We start from the raw sequence: 20,299 nt of genomic DNA, 5'->3' as shown, positions 1-20,299 counted from the left end.
ACCTGGTTTGTTTCAGTTAGCAATTTTTGCTCATAATATTGATTATGTTTGTTTCCCAGACTTGTTGGCCGGCCCGGAAACTACTTGTATGTAGTTGGATCATACAGAATGGAAGAGGTAATTCTGCACTCTACATTAATATAATGATTGTTTTCCTCCAAAAGGCCCAACTTTACCATGAGTGGAGATTTTGAAATAGCAACTGCCAAATAAGCTAATTGTAGTGAACAGCTGGGGTGAGGAAAGGCTTTTCTTCTGCTTTTGTTTTAACAAGCAACTTGTCACACGAAGCCATTATGCCACTTTTTTTAATTTTAGAAAGGTAACATGAGACAGTCTCACACCCTCTGGAGTGATACTCTAAGTAACATACTGTGGCGTGTAAATTTATGTTCAAATCTTGTGCATGTGTGAGTTTGGAGTGAAACTTTGAAAATGTTTCCTACAGCATGGTTGCTGGAAATTTTTGTTAAAAAATTTTTTATGTTATATTCATTGAAAAACAGTATTTTTCCTTCAAGGAAACTTTTAAGTGAGCCTAAACATTTAAACGGTAGTGTATAGTGCTGGACTTTATCTCAGTAGCCCTGATCTGCTTAAGTTTGAGCTTGTTTTACTCTCACTTTTACTGTACATTAAACATAATGCTACTTCCTCTGCAGTGTGCTCATGCAGGCTGCCTCATGGAGCTTTGTATCCAGTTGTGCATCACCATGTTGGGCAAGCAGCTAATCCAGAACAACCTGTTTGAGATCGGCATACCGTGAGTGCAGTGTATACTCACAGAATGTAACCTAATAGACACATTTTTATTCTGACGGCCGACATTTTTTCTCTTTTTCTCTTGCTTCCTCCTTACACTGTAATCCATATGTCTGCCTCCTCTAAGCCATGTGTTATGATTTATAGATGTAATATTAGTCCAACAATAACACAGACTAATTTGTCTCTAATTATTCAAGGGAGATCATTTGCCATTGTTTATTGGCTCCATTGACTGGCTGACTTGCCTGTCATTCATGTTACATCACTTATCAGATTAATCTTTTTTTTTAGTTTTTTTTTAGGTTTAGGTAAACATCATTATTAAATATGTTCAACAAATCAGTTTGGGAATGTGTTTTAGATGGTCACATGCGACACTGTCAGACATCATCAACACAGTACAGATGTTTCTACTCCTGCAGTAGCCAGTTTGTTGTGCACACTTTAACATTTCCTTAAGCATCAAGCTGGTACTAAGCAGTCACTAACATGGAAAATATATACTATGTCATTGATAATTATTTATGATTTGTTACTGGGCATGGAACTGTTAATGATATTGATTTAGAAATGTAATGTGAGTGTGAGCCAGTGGCCACAAATCAGGTTTAGTGAACACTCTGAGTCTGTTAACCCTGAAATGAGGGAAACTCTGAGTTTTCCGTTTCACAAAGGGAGGTAAGTCAAACCAGAGAAAGAGGAGTAACTCTAGCCTGTTTCACAGAGAGAGGTAACTTAAGCTCTCGGTCAGTTACCATGGTAACATGCTCTGTGAACCTAACCTGGTCGGGACCAGGTTTTTCTCAACAAACCTTGAGTTTCTCTCTGTCTCCGCCCTCTTTCAGACACACACGGTATTTGATTTCCTCATTCATTCAGTCAGCAGGCGATTTTTTACACTTCCTCCTAAAAACATGCTCAAACTCACAGTATGAGCTCATTAATATTTTCAACTCCACTGGGTGAAGAACGTCGCCCTTTGCTTCCCCGTTGCCATGGTGACTCGTTGAAATGGGGCTCCATTGATGCTGTCTTTTTATACTTAAAAAGCTTAACTCCAGGTTAAACTACTCAGAATTGAACAAACTAACTCAAATCAGCTGTTCTGAAACCGAAAACTCAGAGTTTCTTATCTCAGAGTAGATCAACTCAGAGTTCAGGGTTAGACTCAGAGTTTGTTGAACCTGCTTTGTGAAACGGAGACCTGGTGTTTCTGTAAGGTGATGCCAAGCACTCCCTGGATGAGAATGGGTTGAACATTAGCAGTAGTGTCAGGTTACATTAACAAGGCGACAGATGTTTATTATTCATTGGCTGTTTGTTTTTGCAGGAAACTGAAACAAATGTTGCGGAGAAGGAAGTCAGATATGGATACAAAGCAAGAGGAGGAGCTAAAGAAAACCTTGAAGCGGTACGAGAAAGACCACTTTCTGGGTCAATTTGCTGGCATCAACCCCGAGTACATGGAGATGAGTAAGTCTAAACTAATCAGTAATTATTAAACCGGACGTAGACCGGAAGTTCCAACTAACGCAGTTTTTTTTAGTGTGTATCAGCGTCATTACCTTGTTTACAAAGCCCTGAAGGCTCTAAACAAACAGTTCAGCCACTGCTGAGAACGCTGTGTTTTATTGTAATCTCGGGCTCAGCGAGATCTCGGAAAAAACCCGGTCTGGTTACGTAAACACCGGTTCTCCGGAGCAGCAGATCGTCCAGCTCCGGGCACTAGTCCGGGCACATCCGGTTGCGTACATTGAACCGCAGAAGAAGAATAACTTCCGTTGTGGAGGTGTTTCACGAGCGACAGTGTCTTCTGACTCTGGGTCTGACTTCGGGTCAAAGTCATAAAAGGGACTGCAGCGGGGAGTCGTGACGAAGCTATTTATAAAGATTGTTAAAACAATGTTTTGATAATGAGGAGCAGTGCATCCACCGTTCCAGAGGGGGGAGCTGCGCTTCTGAGAGCGGGTGTGCTGAATATACTGGCCAATCACAAGCCTCTATCTTCTGGGTGTGAGATTTATGTCTGAAATATCGTGGCTCAGGAGAGCGTCAGAAAAGAGGATTTCTATCGGCTCGTTTACGGCGACTAGGAGGTTTTTGACCATAAAAACAAGTTACTGTATGTAAGTAGACCTCCATAACTAACATATATGTGCAACAGGACCACTCTATGTGAGCTTTAAGCATACATTGGGAAAATAGTCATTGTTTAGTTTCAGACAGCTACCAATCTTGGTAGCAAAACTCCTGCATACAAACGTCACAAATGTGTGTCATAAAATTTGAAGTATCAGAATTTCTTTTTGACCCTGTAAATACAACACAGAGGTTACAAGTTCACAAATTCCTTATTAAAGCTACGCAAATCCCATGCTACACCTCACAAATGAAAATCGCCCTATGTTCACGGTTTTGCTTCTGTCACCACAGTATATTAGGTTCTTGTGTCTGTGTCCAGTGTTGGGGGTAACGAATTACAAAGTAAAAGGATCACTTATGTTATTACTTTTTTGGGTAACAAAGTAACGCATTCCACTAAAAATATTGGTAACTACACTACTTTACTTTACTATAGTAACGTGATTTTCTGCGTTACCCATGCTGTGTTTGCCTGTGTGTAAAGTTCTGATCCGTTTAAGTGATGTGTGTGCATGTGTGTTGCTTGTGTGTGTGCTTACCTGGGCACTGTTGTCATGGAGATTTGAGTGACGTAGCTGCTGGTGTGAAGGATGATGGATATGGAGACACCGGAGAACAGGCTTTTAGCCAAGATGGCGTCCAGGCATTCTGGGGCCCTGTACTGAAAATAATAAGAAATTAGACGCCCTACTTTTAGGCAGGACACCCTAAAGACGCCCTATATTTTCCTCCTGTTTCCCCCGGTAACCACCGAAACGATGCTGTGATGACGCACACAAAAACTGTGTCAGCCGTGGTGTTTCGGACCAAAATCTCACCTCCAGAAGACAGAACTGAGTTGTGATTGGCCAGCCAACGTGAGCTTTCCCAACTGTCTGGGAAGTGACGTAATTAGCAGGTCAGCTCTCAGAAGCGCAGCTCCCCCTCTGGAACGGTAGATGCACTGCTACTCATTATCAAAACATTGTTAAAAATGACTTTGTCACGACTCCCTGCCACAGTCCCTTTACCTCCACAACGGACGTTATTCTTCTTCTGCAGTTCAATGTATGCAACCGGATGTGCACGGACTAGTGCCCGGAGCAGGAGGATCTGCTGTTCAGGATACAGGATCCTTATGTCACAGTTCCAGGCTTTTTCAGAGCGCTTTTAGAGCCCAAGCATACAATAAAACCCAGCGTTCTCAACAGAGCCTAAACTGTTTGTTTCAAAACTTTAGGGCTTTGTAAACGAGGTAATGGAACAGATACACACCAAAAATCAGCGTTAATTAGTACTTCCGGTCTATGGGCGCTTTAAAAACTCTGGCTAACAATCTAACTTTACTCGGGTGCAGAAGGGCACCTCACCTCTCGGCTCTCATGGACAAATTCAGACGGCTAAAAAAAAAGGAGATGTTTTCCTCGTACTACACCAGCTTGTCCTCTAGTTATAAAGCAAGTTATGCTTGGAAATTCACCTTGGTGAATGGGATACAGCTTGATAAGACATATGCTTTAGGCACCAGTGAGTGGATTAATGACGAGCATTATAATTATGATAATAATTATGATGACAATACAAAATAATAATAATAAAATAAAAAGTAAAAGTATAAAAGTATCATAATTACTATTATTTTAAGTATTAGTATTATTATAGAAGCACAGACAGTATAATAATAATATGTACATATACATTTGTTATTATTTTAAATCTTGCAGCTATTGGTGAGTCTCTCTTCTGTCTCCTCTCCTCTCATTACTTTATGTACCTAAGTCTGTTAATGGGGCGAGTGTGTGTGTGTGTGTGTGTGTGTGTGTGTGTGTGTGTGTGTGTGTGTGTGTGTGTGTGTGTGTGTGTGTGTGTGTGTGTGTGTGTGTGTAGAAGTCCTCGACAATAGACACACAGCAGCGCACGCCACAACTGTTTTCGCCGAGGACGTGAATCCGTGACAGTTCTGTGTTCGCTAATCATGATGAGTGAGTCACAGCTGTGAACTTGATTCATGTGACAGTTCTGAGTCACATCCTCCAGCAGTGAGTGATTGCGACAGACATTTCTTCTTACTACTCTCTCCCCGTTCGGCGCACATTGGCTTTGCGTCGCTTGCCGGAGTGAGAGACGGTGCCGGTGAACGACTTCAAGAGTGATTCACAGAACGCGGCAGTTCCACCCCCGGCCACCACGATCGCTGCTGAGCTCAACTGAACTAAGAAAGAAACAAATCAGTTCATGAAGTGATCCCAGTCAGTTTGTTCACTCAGAAGATCAGGGGCCTCATGTATAAAAGAGTGCGCAGCTTTCATACTGAAAGAGGACCTACTCACAAAATTTGAAAAGTACGTACGCAAAGAAATTCTCAGATTTATAAAACCGTGCGTACGCCGAGTCCTGCGCACGATTTATGATGTATAAATTTGATAAAAATATATTAATATTTTTTGTTTGTTTGATCATTTGGAATTAGATATAAACACGAAGGAACTAAATGTGAGGGTCACCGCGGCTGCTCATATTAATGTTGATGCTTAAAAAAACTGACTTGGTTGTTGTTTTTCTGTTGTAACATGTTTGTTTAGACGTGACTTATCCATGTGAGCTGAATTTATATATTTCAACAATCTATAAATCTGTGAATCCAAAATTCACTTTTTCATACATATTATGTGCTCCTGCATTGTCTAGTCGCTGTATAATAGTTTTTGTTTCATTTTCGTAGTGTTTCAAAAAGTCATGTTAAATAACATGACCGCGGACCGCGGTTGCATAGCCACTGTTAGCAGCGAGACGCCATGTTTCTACCGGAGCCTGTAAGGACAAACGTGAGAGAACAAATCAAGCGTCGCTTTACTTATAGCGGAAGTCCCGCCTCCACTCTCTCCGCTTCGTCTGCTACGGCCGTGGTAGCTCGCCTTCTCCCTCGCCTCACAAACCTCATCTGCTGACACGGAGAAAGACGACGAGGACGACATTTGACCAGCTGAGGATACCGTAGCGCTCAGGGAAGGGAGGGGGTGAGCAGAGGAGCAGTTCTTTGTTGTAAATTTCAGCCTCTCCTCTAGATGGCACTATAAACTACTTACTTCACCTTTAAAATTAACCCTCGTGCCACCTGGAATTTCGCCATTTTCCATAAAACCTGCTTGGGTTTTTGAGTTGCTGCATGAATTATGTAAACTGTGTCCTTCCAAGTGTTTCAAGAGTTATCAAAGTCCACCTTCCTTCCAAAAGAGCAATAGCTCCACCCTCTCCTTTCACATGAGCATTGCTCTGTTTATGTGCTTGGTTTATAGGGTTAGGGTCAACATATGTGTCTCATGTCTCTCAAATGAGCTGAAAGCCATCTTGCACAGTGAACGTTATCCAGGACAAGAGTTCCTGCAGGAGATCTATGTGAAGTTCAAAGTTAGACTCACGGTATGACCTCATGAAAAGGAGAACAAGGAGCTCTAGTCGAAGCACTACATTCTAAAAATGTAATTGTGGAGACTCAAACAGGCACCTTAAGATCAGAACAATAATGAACAACCTATCCTCAGGCACAACTTCCTGAAAAATGTATCCCACAAAAACAAGCATTATTATCAACATCTGTAGACACATAAACCTGGATTGCATACCATGGTGACTCATATAATCCTCTTTAACATTTGTACCTCAATGTCCTTTGCTGTTTCATCGATTTGTCTTGTGATGGTACGAGGTGAACATTTCTTTATTTGCAGCCTCGCCTAAAAGTTCACGTCAAATGTCCTTAGTGGCAGGCAGGATCACTGAAATCTCAAGATGACACCTTCTGTCAAGAGTAGACAGAAGGTGTAGTGAGGAGTATGGACATGTGGGATGAAAGGAAGTATAGGTATGAAGAACCTCAGAGAGCTTCTTAGTTGATAAGAATAATATCTATGCATTGTTCAACACAGGGTTGCTTGCTCCTGGTCCTGACAGTCATGTAGTAACTCCTGCTGCTTCACCCTCTATTCTCTGTTTCAAGTCATCCAGTTTGGTATGGTGACTCTTTTCGTGGCCTCCTTCCCTCTGGCTCCACTCTTTGCTCTCCTGAATAACATCATCGAGATTCGCCTGGATGCCAAGAAGTTTGTAAGAGAGCTGCGCAGGCCAGTCGCAGCCAAAGCCAAGGACATTGGTAAGTGTTCACTCACTGCCCCAACTAAAATGAAGCCCGCGATTTCTTGATCTGCCTTCATTTGGGTGAAGAACATGTATGTAAGCTATAACTGAAAATAAAAAAAATAACTGTCACCAAACTACTTTTAATCTTCTTGAATCGAAAAATGAGAAGCTAAAATGTACAATGCAGTTTCATCACACCACAAGAAAATTGACAAGGTTAGGTTTTAAGGGCCAATTCCAATTCCTATCTTAACCCTCAATCTTAACCCTCAAGCTCAACCCTTAATCTTAACTGGCCCTCAAAACCAAGTGTTGAGGGTTATTTTGTCACTTAGAAATGGGACACCCCTTAAATGCAGATACGTCTTCAGACTGTAGGGGGCAGAATAACGTGAAAGCTGCGTCCAGTCTGTCAACTCCAAAAAAGAAGAACAATAACACATTTACGTCAGGATTATTTATTACGTTCCGTTTGTCAGTCAAGTTATTAGGTTGTCAGTTAGTTATAAGATGATACTCATACAAATACCACAACCACGCACATATTCAGCTGACAGTTACCACACACCACAGCTTATTGAAAAGTAAACCACACCGGCCGGCTATTGACAAAAGATCGTAAAATAAAAATAAATGTTACGCAACAATGACGTCAGTTATCCATAATATGGGCCTAAACTAAGATAATACAATGGTTTTCATCATTTTTATATCTCTATTAACAAAGAAAATACTGTAGCGTACTCGTTTCGTTGCTTTCGACGCCATCTTTCTTATGTCAAAACACACAATGCATTCTGGGTAGCTCTTGCTCCCAAGGGTGGTCTCGGAAAATCTCAATATTGAGGGCGATACAGCCCTTAAACTCACCCTAAATATCAGTAAGTCTTCACATTAAACAGAAATGACCTTGGATACTGGAGAAGGAAATATGTCTCAGAACACAGTGGTAGGGCTGTAATCAACCAAAGAAACTCTTGGTCGACTAAAGCCCTGAAATTTAGACTAAAAATCGACTAATCGGGGGGCTGGGCTTTGCTGGTGTGGCTGGAGTTTAACAGAGTCTGACGGATCTGACAGCGTTTTGCATTACGTGCATCAGCACAAAACCATAGCCCATGATATCTTAAAATAATGTATTATGTCAACTAGTAATATCAGCACAATAATAGGAATATTGAGATTATTTGGCTCTGTGCATGTCCTCACACAGAGCGAGACTGAACATAGGAGCTCAGCTTCACGGCGAGACACAAATAGACTATTATGACACTGCCGCTGTTGCAGGTGGGTGCGTCTGCAGTTATGAAACGAATCAACGATTATTAGACTAAATCATTGAAATATGCCAATTCTTATATGTTAATTTACTCAAAACGGACGGAGCAACCTTAGCTTAGCGTTTTTAAATGATATGCCATGTTTGTAGTCGAGCTGTGAAAAGCAAACTGTTGCTTGCATTCCACTTTTTTACTCTCATCTACTTTTGAAAAATGCTGCCACACTGCTGACGTCTTTGACATGGATGTGACAGGAGGACTGACTGTAGCCTAACATGAAAAGCTCAATATTCACGTCTAATTAATGGCAAAGCTAATCTGTCTGTCTCTCATGAGCACGGAGCGACAACAAACCACTGGGTTGGACTAAGCCAAAATAGTGGAAAACAAGAGGGGTGTTCTCTGAAGACACGCTGTTAGCTGTGAAACACGGGTGCTCTAAAACACCCCTATTAGTACTTAGCACCTAATGAAATTTACCATAAAAAAATAAAAATAAAAAAGTCGACCAATCACAATTTTGGTCGAGCCAGAACGTGTCGACCAAATAATGGACCAGTCGTCTTGGACTTTACAGACCTACACAGTGGAGTCTCATCACCTCTCACCAAGGCTGCTTGTGCCATCCACAGGTGGCTGCTGTGCTCCCTAATGACAGTTGTGTCTTCCTACAGGTATCTGGTACAACCTCCTGAGAGGCCTCAGCAAGGTGGCAGTCATCGTTAATGTAAGTCTTTATACCCAAAACAAGACATTGAATTTGAAGAAACCATCTCTGTAGTTTGCACTGTACCCACTGTATGCTAGCACTGATGGGAACAGTGGTGTTGGACTGGGCTTACTGTCAGGTCAGCTGTAGTGGTGGAGATTCCGCTATTTAGAGATATTTACAAACGTCTGAACCTCTCCCCATTGGTCTCTTCGTGTAAGTGTATAATACCTAAAAAATAAAGCTAGTTTGGCTTTCATAGCCTTAGAATAAGCTTTGTCCATATACTTTACATGCACTTACGAGGGCCTTCTTTATGGAGCCAGATAACTTTCACCTCCATGTTTCTACAGCAGCCCAAATGGACAAACTAGGCAGAGCATTTTAAGTAGTAGCTTATTAATAAGAAAGTAAAAAAAAGACAAAGTATTTCTTGTCTGTGAAGGCCACTATAGTTCCCTAACATGTTTGGGAAAGGGAGGAGTAAATCAATGTGTTACTGCATTTTTCACCTAATGGTGGAAGAGACAGTGAACCCCAAACTGGTCCTGGCAGCTCTGAACGAGTGTGAATGTGTGGAAGTGCTTAATTTTTCGCTTTTGAATGGGTAATTGGCAAACTATGGTGTTCCCTGAGTATGAGGCACCGGTTGTAAAGTTGTGCATGCTAAAATAAACAGCAACTTTTTGCCACATTTAGCAAAAAAAACATGTACATTTTTTTAATGTTAGTTTTGACCAGATTTACAGCAATATTTGTGAATTTTGTGATATTTACTTCTCTTGTGAAAATATAATTTCAATGTTTAATCTGAATAAAAATCTAAATTTAAATGTTAAATATAAATATACATTTAAATCTAAATGTTAAATCTAAATGTTAAATGTTAAATATAAATATACATTTAAATATAAATGTTAAATATAAATATACATTTAAATCTAAATGTTAAATATACATGTTGAATCTAAATATAAATATAAATGTTAAATATAAATATAAATGTTAAATATAAATATAAATATAAATGTTGGGTAACGCTTTCTTTTACAGTCCCCTAATTACCAGGTATTTACCTGGTAAATTCATGGTAACACCAAAGTGTTACTAGGTAATTACCAATGGTAATAAGAAAGTAAATACAGTGAAACTGTTGCCAAAATACTGGGCATTTACCTGGTAACTATATAGTTAATTATAGCGTGTTATTACTGCTGTTAATAAGAAGGTATGTACAGCTAAACTATGGCAAAACTATGGTAAATGTAAGTGTATTATTGGGTTATAAACTGGTAATAAGCAGGTACCTACAGTCCCCTAATTACTAGCTATTTACCCAAGGGGTAATCTAACAAACCTAACCCTAAAAATGTGTGTAATTACATGGAAACAAGCTTGGCTTTCTTTTACAGTACAGTTTTACTTTACTTACCGAGTACATTACCGTGCATTACCCAGTATTTTGGCAACGGTTTCACTGTATTTACTTATCTTATTACCCTTGGTAATTACCTAGCAACACTTTAGTGTTACCATGAATTTACCAGCTAAATACCAGGTAATTAGGGGACTGTAAAAGAAAGCGTTACCAAATGTTGAATCTAAAGGTTTTGTTTGAAACTAAATGTTTAGCTAATATGCAAATTCACACCAGAATAAAAGCTTGAAGAGGTCAGGCTGTGTTTATACAATCAAATAACAAATTAAAACCACCCTAGTGGGGGAAATAAACTTGAACTAGTGATGGGATCGGCAGTTCATTTGAGTGTACTGAATCACTAGAATCCGTTCATTAAAATGATTCGTTCAAAAGATTAGTTCACCGAATCGTTCAGTGCTAGCAGGAGCCCAGTGCCCTGCTACCTGACTCACGTCCTCCCTGAGTGCAATACGTGATGCGAACGAGATTCATGTCCCCAGCCACAGTTCTCCAGTTCTCTGTGTGTCAGTTCGTTCGTGATGCGAACGAGATTCATGTCCTCAGCCACAGTTCTCCAGATCTCTGTGTGTCAGTTCGTTCGCGAATCATGACACAGTAGCACGGCAGACACAGTTCTTCTTACTAGTCACTCCCTCCCCGCTCAGTGCACGAACGACTTCACAAGTGATTCACAGAACGCGGCAGTTCCACTCCCGGCCGCCACGATCGCTGCTGAGCTCAACTGAACTAAGAAAGGAATGAATCAGTTCATGAAGTGATCCCAGTCAGTTCGTCCACTCAAATGATTTGTTCTTTCGAGTGAATCATTCATGATCAACACAATACTAACTTGAACATACACTATCGTGATAATAACTACCTAAACTATGTAAACGTTTTTTCAAATTGTCAGGTCAAAACGTTTACATTAAAAACAAAAAAAACACGTCAACAACAAATCTATCGATCACACCAAGTGTCTGATGAGAGAGACGTCTGAGCCAGCGGATCATTTCAATAAGACAGGCTGAGGTAACGCTGTTCTGTGCCGGCACTGTGCGTACAGAGTGTCCACAGAGGCGGAGCTGATCACCTCCGACAACGTCGCTGCCAAACTATAAATACGTCTTATCTTATGTTTGGATTCTAAATGACTAATTTCTCGCGCCAAATGATTTAAAAAAAATATATTTATTGGTTTGTTTTCTCTGCTGCGACGTTCCGAGGAAATGCATTCTTGGATACATTGTTTTCCCAAGTACGCTCAAGTCACCACCCGATGCATACTTGGTAAAACGGGCAGAGCGAAAACACTTCTGAACATTTTTTTTTGTTATTTTCATTATTATTATTATCAATATTATTTATTTGTTTTTTTAGGTAGTTATTATCATGATGTTCAAGTTTATTTCCCACGCTAGGGTGGTTTTAATTCGTTATTTGATTGGTTCCTCTTTTATTTTGGTACATGAATTTGCATATTAGCTCAACATTTAGATTTAGATTTAACATTTAGATTTAGATTTAGATTTAACATTTAGATTTAGATTTAACATTTATATTTAATATTTAGATTTTTTATTCAGAATTATATTTTCACAAGAGAATTAAATATCACAAAATTCACAAATATGCTCATACGGTACAGCCGTCAGGAGCAACGTGGGGTTAAGTGTCTCGCCCAAGGACACATCAGCATGTAGACTAGCGGAGCCAGGACGAGACAGCCGCAATGATTCGAGTGGGACTAAAAGACATATTTCCTGTCATTTTTGCCTAAAACACCTAAAAAAGGCAAATGTAAAGCTGTTCTTGAACCATTGTTGTATATGCATCACTTTTGAAAAATAACACATTGTTTCGCGAAGACATACATTTGAATAGGTTTTCTTTCCTTCAGGCCTTTGTCATCTCTTTCACATCGGACTTTATCCCTCGGCTGGTCTACCAGTACATGTACAGCCCTGATGGCACCATGCATGGCTTCATCAATCACACAATGTCATACTTTAATGTCAGTGACTTTCAGCCAGGCACAGACCCACTGCAGCCTATGCATCTTGGCTACAAGGTTACAGTCTGCAGGTAAGCTTTGACTTTCAAGAACACTGAGCCTGCTAACTGCAAATGTATTGGGACAGTAGTTGATATGTTTCATGCTAGCCATTCTCATGTCAAACAATGCTTACTCTCATTTAACCTGTTAAATTTACACAAGTTTAATAACATACAGTGTTATCTCTGATTGTGGTTTGATAAAGAGTAGGCTGGTGGACGGAGCAAATACGTTTGAACAATACATGCACCCTCAATTTACCATAGTTTACATTGTACTGTATTTCACTGTCTGTTTTTGACATGTAGTAAAACCAGTAACATGGATCCAACCTAAAACACATTTTGCCACTCTTGGTTTTTCCAGATATAAGGACTACAGAGAGCCTCCATGGTCCAGCACTCCATACGAACTCTCAAAGGAGTTCTGGGCAATTCTGGCAGCACGCCTTGCCTTTGTCATTATCTTTCAGGTTGGTTACAACACAAAAACAAGACAAACAGAGATAGACAGAGGCAGACTTTTCACTTACAATCCATCAAGATGGATAAAATATAGAATGTATTATTATTTTTATTATTTATTTATTTATTTATTTAAAAACCATTATAATATTATTTATTTGACGTATTCTTACTTGCAACTCATTCTCCACTCCATCAGGCAAAGGTTGGAGTAAAAAATAAATTAAGTAAATTTTTACTCATTCATCGATATTTCACCCGATTATACAGGGTTGTAGTGGTAAATACAGATGTGGTTAAACTAATGTAGTCTATCAAGACACTTACTATATTCACTATTTTATATTATTATATAGTCTGTTCTATAAATAATCTCATGATATAATATCAGTAGATCATAGATTTATTCTATTACTTATATATATATTGCTGTCTTCATGACCTCATTATGGGTCAATCTGATTGGTCATCCCTGCTCTGGTGAACGGAGCTGAAATGAAGGCTTTAAAACTCGCCAAATTTCAGATAAACATAGTAAAACATAAGTAAATCATCATAACTCACGGCTCTATGGACGCACACACTGCAGAGATCATTTAGCCGATGTTTGCTCTGAGCCGAGTGATACATCTATGGTGCGTTCAAGGGCCACGGCAGGGTTGGAATTCAAAAGTGCAGCAATTATAAACAATGAAAGAAACATGCACAGAGGGATGATCATTTGTACAGTTTTTGTCGACATTTCTAGCCAGATTGCCCAGTTCCACCAGTGAAAATAGCTGAAGTTGGAGCTTCAAAGAACTTATTGTGGTCGACAGAGAACTTTAATGTCTGTGCCTTAGTCTTGGTGGGGGTCTGTAGCACTGGAGCTTAACTCGCAGGAAGGCGTCACACGGCTGACACTGTGCTGGACAAGGAGCCTGAGACACAGAACTGTAATGAACAATCACACCTGCAGGACTGAGAGATTCGAGAGAACCTATATGCATTGACCAATAGGCTCTGTCTGTCTTTCTGTCTCAAAGAAGAAATCAAACTGTAAAGCGATACCCTACCAACCTCCCACAATGTTTGACTAGTCAACTGTCAAACAAAGTCTGCTAAATTTATAATAAACTCACTCACTGTTTTTACTTGGTCTTGACATAATAATGTCATCCAGGATATAAAGGAGTTAAACATACTGTAGCAGTTTAATTAATGGTTTACATCTGTGGTTTTCTAAGGTTTTCCAATCTGCTCTTTGTTCCCTCTGTCTGTCCAGAACATGGTCATGCTCATGAGTGACTTTGTGGACTGGCTTATCCCAGACATCCCCAAGGACATCAGCCTCCAGATTCACAAGGAGAAGATCCTCATGGTGGAGCTCTTCATGAAGGAGGAGCAGGGCAAAAGGCTTGCTGCACAGGACCACCACAACCAGGACAACTGCACCACACCTTCACCATCCAAACAGAGCCCACCACTGCCACGCTCACGCCTCTCACACACTAACTGCTGTTGAACAGTTAACAAGTAAACACCACAACTTTTATATAAACTGGCTTAAACCTAAACTGAATTGTTCAAATGTCTCACAAGTGAATTTGAGTCATTCAAGAGCAGGCCAGAAAGTACAGAATTAGCCATTATCTCAAAACCTAGCAGGGAACAGGTTTAGTGATAATGGACCATACTAAATGTATGACCACAAATCACTTGTTGTTATTGGATGTAAATAAAAGGAACAAGCCATTTGTTAATTTGACTATAGGGTTATTTAATTATTCCAGATGTCTCAGACTGCCAAACCTTTAAACTAATGTGAACATTTCCATGCAGCTCGTTCAAACAGCCAGTTGCTTTGTACTATTCTTCTGAGCACTTTGACAGTCTTTTATTACATTTTGTACGTGGACAAATAGCAGTGCACAGTGGCGTTATATAGGTGTTAGCATTATTCAATCCACTTAACTGGAATTCAAGCTGCGTTTGGCGAGGTTAATTAAACACGATGTCATGATGTCATTATATTCAGTCACATAATCACGAAATGAACTCGAAATGTATGGTTCTACATGCGCTTTGTACCCACAATGCCCTGCGTTGTAGTCCGCTTCCTGCATTTGGTTCACTTGAAGCCAACCGAGACCTATGTTTTAAGCGGACCAGCTTCTTTGGTGCGGATCGGAGTTCGGTTGCACATTCACACCTCCTCAAACGAACCAGACTTTCCGAGCAAACAAACTGGGATTCAAATGAGAAGGGCTGGTGTGAATACAACATGAGTGTGAATGTTGCATAGTGAACCATAAAAGGCACAAAAATACTGTGTAGGTAGGACTGTGAAGGAGACTTTAGTTCTTAGTACCAAATAAATGATAATATTGCTCTGTAGTCCATGGATATCGTTATATAATTGTAATGCCATCCTAAGAGGCAATAATGTGTCAGCTTGATAAAAATCAATTTGAACCCTTGAATGCCATAAATAATAATATGCTTTAGATATTTTCTATCTATCACACAACCACACACTTTTGTAATGCAAGCTACAATAGTTATCTAATATAATGAGCAGCAAAACCTTAAACTTTTTCCTTTGTTTTATCCAAAACAGCAATCTGTGTGCTGACAGATTTATGGCAGAGAGTATTCTCATGATTGACATCATACTGAAAGGGAAGAATCTTGCCTTAACCTAAAGGAAGTATGCATTTTAATTTAACTGACGCAGGAGTTTCTTGATGTATGTAGAAAGTAGCATGTATGTTGTGTGTCGTGTGCACATAATTTTGTTTTGATTGTTGTTTAGTGAGTAAACTTTCTGAATCTCTGATCCTGCCTTATCCAGGCTGCTCCAAGGGCTTGAACGGATGACCTTCTCTGAACCACCTGTTACTCATATATCTTCACTTTGCTGTTTATAAACAAAGAAAGAAACTGCTTCAATATTATTATCTTGTCTTAAATTAACTGAATCAATGATTTGGCATTTTCTTAAAAGACTGTATAATAATCAGTTATGCTGGAAAATGTGAGGGTGTGACAGAATATAATTTTTAAGGACATAATTGTCCTGTAGACTGAAATATGCTGCCAGTGTGTGTCAAATCTTTTCCCCTGCTGTAATCTTGCCAACTACCTAGAATGAAATAATTTATTGTTACATTTATAATTTTCAGTGATGCATAACCACATTTAAATCAACATGTTGTTTATCAAGGTGTGTGTTGTGTTGTTGCTTGTCATTTCTACGTCCATCTAACATGAAGTGGGACCAGTGATTTATCAACTCGACACTTTAAAAATAACTAGAATATATTCATGTTATCGTCTTTATTTCAATCTTTATTTAATGTATTAGAAAGCATGGGTAAATCATTTTTATGTGGAAGAATACATGAGAAAACATCTGTCATTGCAGCCTACAAATACTTTCTGCCACTACAGTTACACTATAGTTTACAATTTATTTGACCGAATCTTGTACTGTTAATACTAAGTGAAAGTCAGTTTAGTTTTGATATTTAGTAACAGATTACAAATAATATTTTCCCTTTAGCATTCTGTATAAGCTGATGCAATATATAAAGCCCATCACCTTAACCTACCTCGGTTTTCGTCTCATGAGACACCCTCCTCTTACCATCTGTTACAATGCTCTATTTAAATCATCAATGTTGACTGCAACATGGAAATATTTTCTGTAATGTGTGTCAGTTCATTTGACAACATGTAAAAAAATACCAAATCTGCAAATACTTTCCTGAAAAAACAAAGAAACAAAACCATCTGCATTCTTTCATGATGTTAATTGCCTTTTGATAACGGATTTAATATAAAACACAACCTAAAAGAATGTAGAAGAGTCAGAGGGAAAAAGAGAGTGTTACACCTCCACAACTCGCACTCGGAGAGTTCAGACCTCCACCAAGGCAGCTCAGTGCCTACAAAATACACCCTGCCAGCGCACCTGGGTCAGACAGCGGGAGTTGTAACCAGTGATAACATCTGAAAATTTCAGCCAAATCCGTCTGCGACTTTTCGAGTTATCTTGAGTTAACAGACAGACGGACAAAAAACATATTCTCTTTTTTTTCCCCACATTTCCTACATACAATGTCTTCTAGCCAGACTGAAGATGTGTTTTACAATGCATCCAATATAGTAATCAAATCTCTAATAAAATTCAGTATTTGCTCATCAGTTTAAAGACTCCATCTCTCCCTCAGTGGCCATCTGACTACTGAGGGAGAGACTACTCCTCCTCTGCCTGAGCTTCTGGTGATATGCGTATTAATATGAGTGGGTGGTGTCAACTCATTAAAACTAACATTTTTTCCTCATGTAACCTTGTTTGATTTACACAGTATAAATCAATATGATAATAAAGGTAATTAGATAATTGATCAAAACAAATTCTGAAGAGAGTGACGTTATTATATGTAATAGTCCACATTTAAATGTGGTGTTCTTTGAATCTGTAATATTATAGGTGTTGATTTTTACTCCTTTTCTGTTTATTGTTGATTTATTTAATTTAGTAGGTCGGGGGACAGACAAAGTCTCTATGAGGTTTTTAAGTGGTGACTGCTCGAATAGAAGCAGAGAGAAAGGTGTGACTGCAATTCTCTCAACTCTGATTGTTGGTGTTGGATTTCTGATAAACTTTAGCAAATTTCTAGATAAGAAAGCTGCTCTATCCATAGTAGGATGGATGTCATCTCTCCTCATTTCCCCAGATAGTTTGTCAGTTATCTATAAAACTGAACACCTTGCATCAGGTCTCTTCCTAAGCCAGATGAGACCTCTTGTGGTTCAATGGAGATTTGGAGATTGTGGACAATCAAAAATGAAGATCTTAACACAAGAATACAAGAGCTTTTACACTCAGTCTTGGGCACAGCCTCAATGAACAATGAGGAACACTTTGAAAAGCCAATGATGTTTTGTCGTTTTAGTCAGGCTTCCTTCTTCAGAACACCAGGTGATGAGATGATGATGTAGAATGAGACTCCGTGACACAAGACTTTTCACCAAACAAAGAGATCTTTATTCTGTAACAAGTCAAGTGTCAATCCCAGGCTCTGCAGCATCGGCCAGATTCCTAAAAAGCTCTAAGTTCTCCTGACCAAAGCCACACTTAATAAAGGTTACCTACTCCTCCTACATCTTCCTATGCCCTTGGTTAGCCATTCAACCTCCAGTCTCCTCTAGGGAGCACATCAAAGGCCAAATGCCTGACCTAAACATCCACTTTATGGTCAACCGATGATCCATCTGAGCAGGCAATGCTCAGACAAAATCTATAGACATCCGTCGTAAAACTTAATTGTAGAGGATTGTAAACTCCAGTCACAGAGTATGTGAACACACAGACTTAAAGTAACATATTTGCTGTGTTAAAGTGTCTAATACACTTCAGTTTCTCTCTACTTTTCCAGTTTTCTAAGTTTAACATTCCATTGATTTGATTTGATTTGTTTATTTCGGGCATGTCAGTCATATAAATCATCATCACACATCATCTTAGTTTAATTCATACACATTTTTGTATTTGATAACATTAGGTTAGGTAAGCCTCAGCACATTTATTATGTTTTTGTATTTTTATCTCATTTATCCCTTTGACATTATTGCTGATGTGCTTTGCCTCATTAGATTTTTATCACATTTTAGATCTGCTTTTGTGTGTCAGTTCTTTCGGATATTTGAATGCAGTAAAACTCAGGTATGTAATAAATGTTGCTGCATTATGTAATAAGTTATTACATATTGTGGTTGTTACTACATAATGCGGGTGTTGCCATTTTTTTTTTAGCAAAATGTAACAATTGGTGCATTGTGTAATAACCAACAGAAATTGACATTAAAACAGAAAGATAATGTGTATTTTACTCAAAATGAATACTTAAAGGTTCCATATTTAAGAATGTGGCCAAAAACGGTTACTACACTCAAATTCAAAATACTAAGGTCTTTTAGGTTTCATTTTCTGATGTAACTGGCAACCCATGGTTGCTCGGCAGATGAGACTCTACTGACTGCAATGATTGGTAGACGGCGGTAGGTGGCGCCACATGCCAAAACATGATTTCAAAACATAAACATGATTTGCAGTCTGCTAAATATTTTTTTTAATGCAAATATTTTGACTGTTCTGTTGTTGTTGGTGAGTTCAGTTTGTTATATGAACATTATTCCTGAGTCTCTGTGACATAAGGATTTTATGGCCAGTTGCTTTAGATTTATTACATAATGCACCTTTAAACAAATACTTGGCCTATTTTTAATGCTGTAATTAAGTATTTAAGCAACTAAATGAAAAACAATTCATCTGCAACATACAGCCTAACACACTGATCACACATTGGAACTGCAGAATAATAAAGTGGATTTTAACAGTGTTCTTCACCTAAAACAGGCCATGGCTCACATTTCACACACATATAACCAAACTAGCGGTATATGGAGGGGGTTGTCATCAGAGAACTGCCTATCAGAATTCCATTTGACTTATGCTGCTCAGCCACTTAGACACTCCTTCATATCGCTCCTCCCGCAAGCTTACTGATTGGGACTCATGGTGTGTATCACTGGCTAGGCCTAAACATAGGTTAGTATCTATGAATGATGTTGTTTATTGTACTACAAACTAAGCAGGACTTAGATTTAGATTCTGTATCTCAATGAACATGAAAAGAAAAGCTTTTATGCTAATATGTGTTGGCTATGTCAACACCAGCTAATTTAGCCAATAATACTGTTCTTCCAAAGTTTCTGACAGGAACATCTGTTTTTCTTGTCTGTTTCCTTCTGTCTCTAACATATCAATCTATTGATAGGAATAGTGCAAAATTATTTTAAAAAAATTTAAAGGCCCATTTTTTTGAGTTGCATAATATAGGCTATCCTACATTTTTGTGTCAGAACAATACTAAGAACCATTTTGTGACACTGCCGGTTCCACATTAATGTAGGTGTTATTGGAAATATGCATTATGAAGGAATGTTAAGGTTACATGGGGCATGACATTTATTGAATAGGCTTGACTACCTGGTGCTGATGCCAAAGCCGAACAGTTAAGGAGAGACAGTTAAGAGACCCGTCCATGGATCTATGGCTGTGAACAGGCTTGCATAGGGTCAGCATGTCTGATGAATTCAGGGGCCAGACCTCGACAAGCCTTAAACGTGATCAGCAGAATCTTAAAATCTGAATTTGAGGGGGCGTGGACTACTTTTTCTAGGTCAGGCTGTGATAGAATATTTTACATTTTTGCAATGGTTTTGATGCGGAGGAAGCAGGACTCATCAACTTTGTTGATGTGAGTGGTAATATTGCTGATTTGGGGTTGTTTAGTT

At 39.0% G+C, this 20,299-nt stretch overlaps 1 protein-coding gene across 1 annotated transcript in view; it reads left to right on the top strand.

Annotated features, from left to right (window-relative positions):
• Positions 1-14,456, top strand: part of ano1a (anoctamin 1, calcium activated chloride channel a) — a gene marked incomplete at both ends in the record, with an annotated part of 68,571 nt that extends 54,115 nt beyond the window's left edge. Inside the window, 8 exons of the mRNA XM_083901030.1 lie at positions 60-117; positions 663-763; positions 2,096-2,238; positions 6,884-7,036; positions 8,978-9,030; positions 12,333-12,517; positions 12,855-12,960; positions 14,217-14,456. Coding sequence (XP_083757156.1) covers positions 60-117; positions 663-763; positions 2,096-2,238; positions 6,884-7,036; positions 8,978-9,030; positions 12,333-12,517; positions 12,855-12,960; positions 14,217-14,456 — 1,039 coding nt within the window. The remainder of the gene's footprint in view (positions 1-59; positions 118-662; positions 764-2,095; positions 2,239-6,883; positions 7,037-8,977; positions 9,031-12,332; positions 12,518-12,854; positions 12,961-14,216) is intronic.
• Positions 14,457-20,299: the final 5,843 nt, after the last annotated feature.

This window comes from Microchirus variegatus (genome assembly GCF_963457635.1).
Source record: "Microchirus variegatus genome assembly, chromosome: 14".
NCBI classification, from domain to species: Eukaryota; Metazoa; Chordata; class Actinopteri; order Pleuronectiformes; family Soleidae; genus Microchirus; species Microchirus variegatus.
This window is presented reverse-complemented; position numbering and strand designations above follow the sequence as displayed.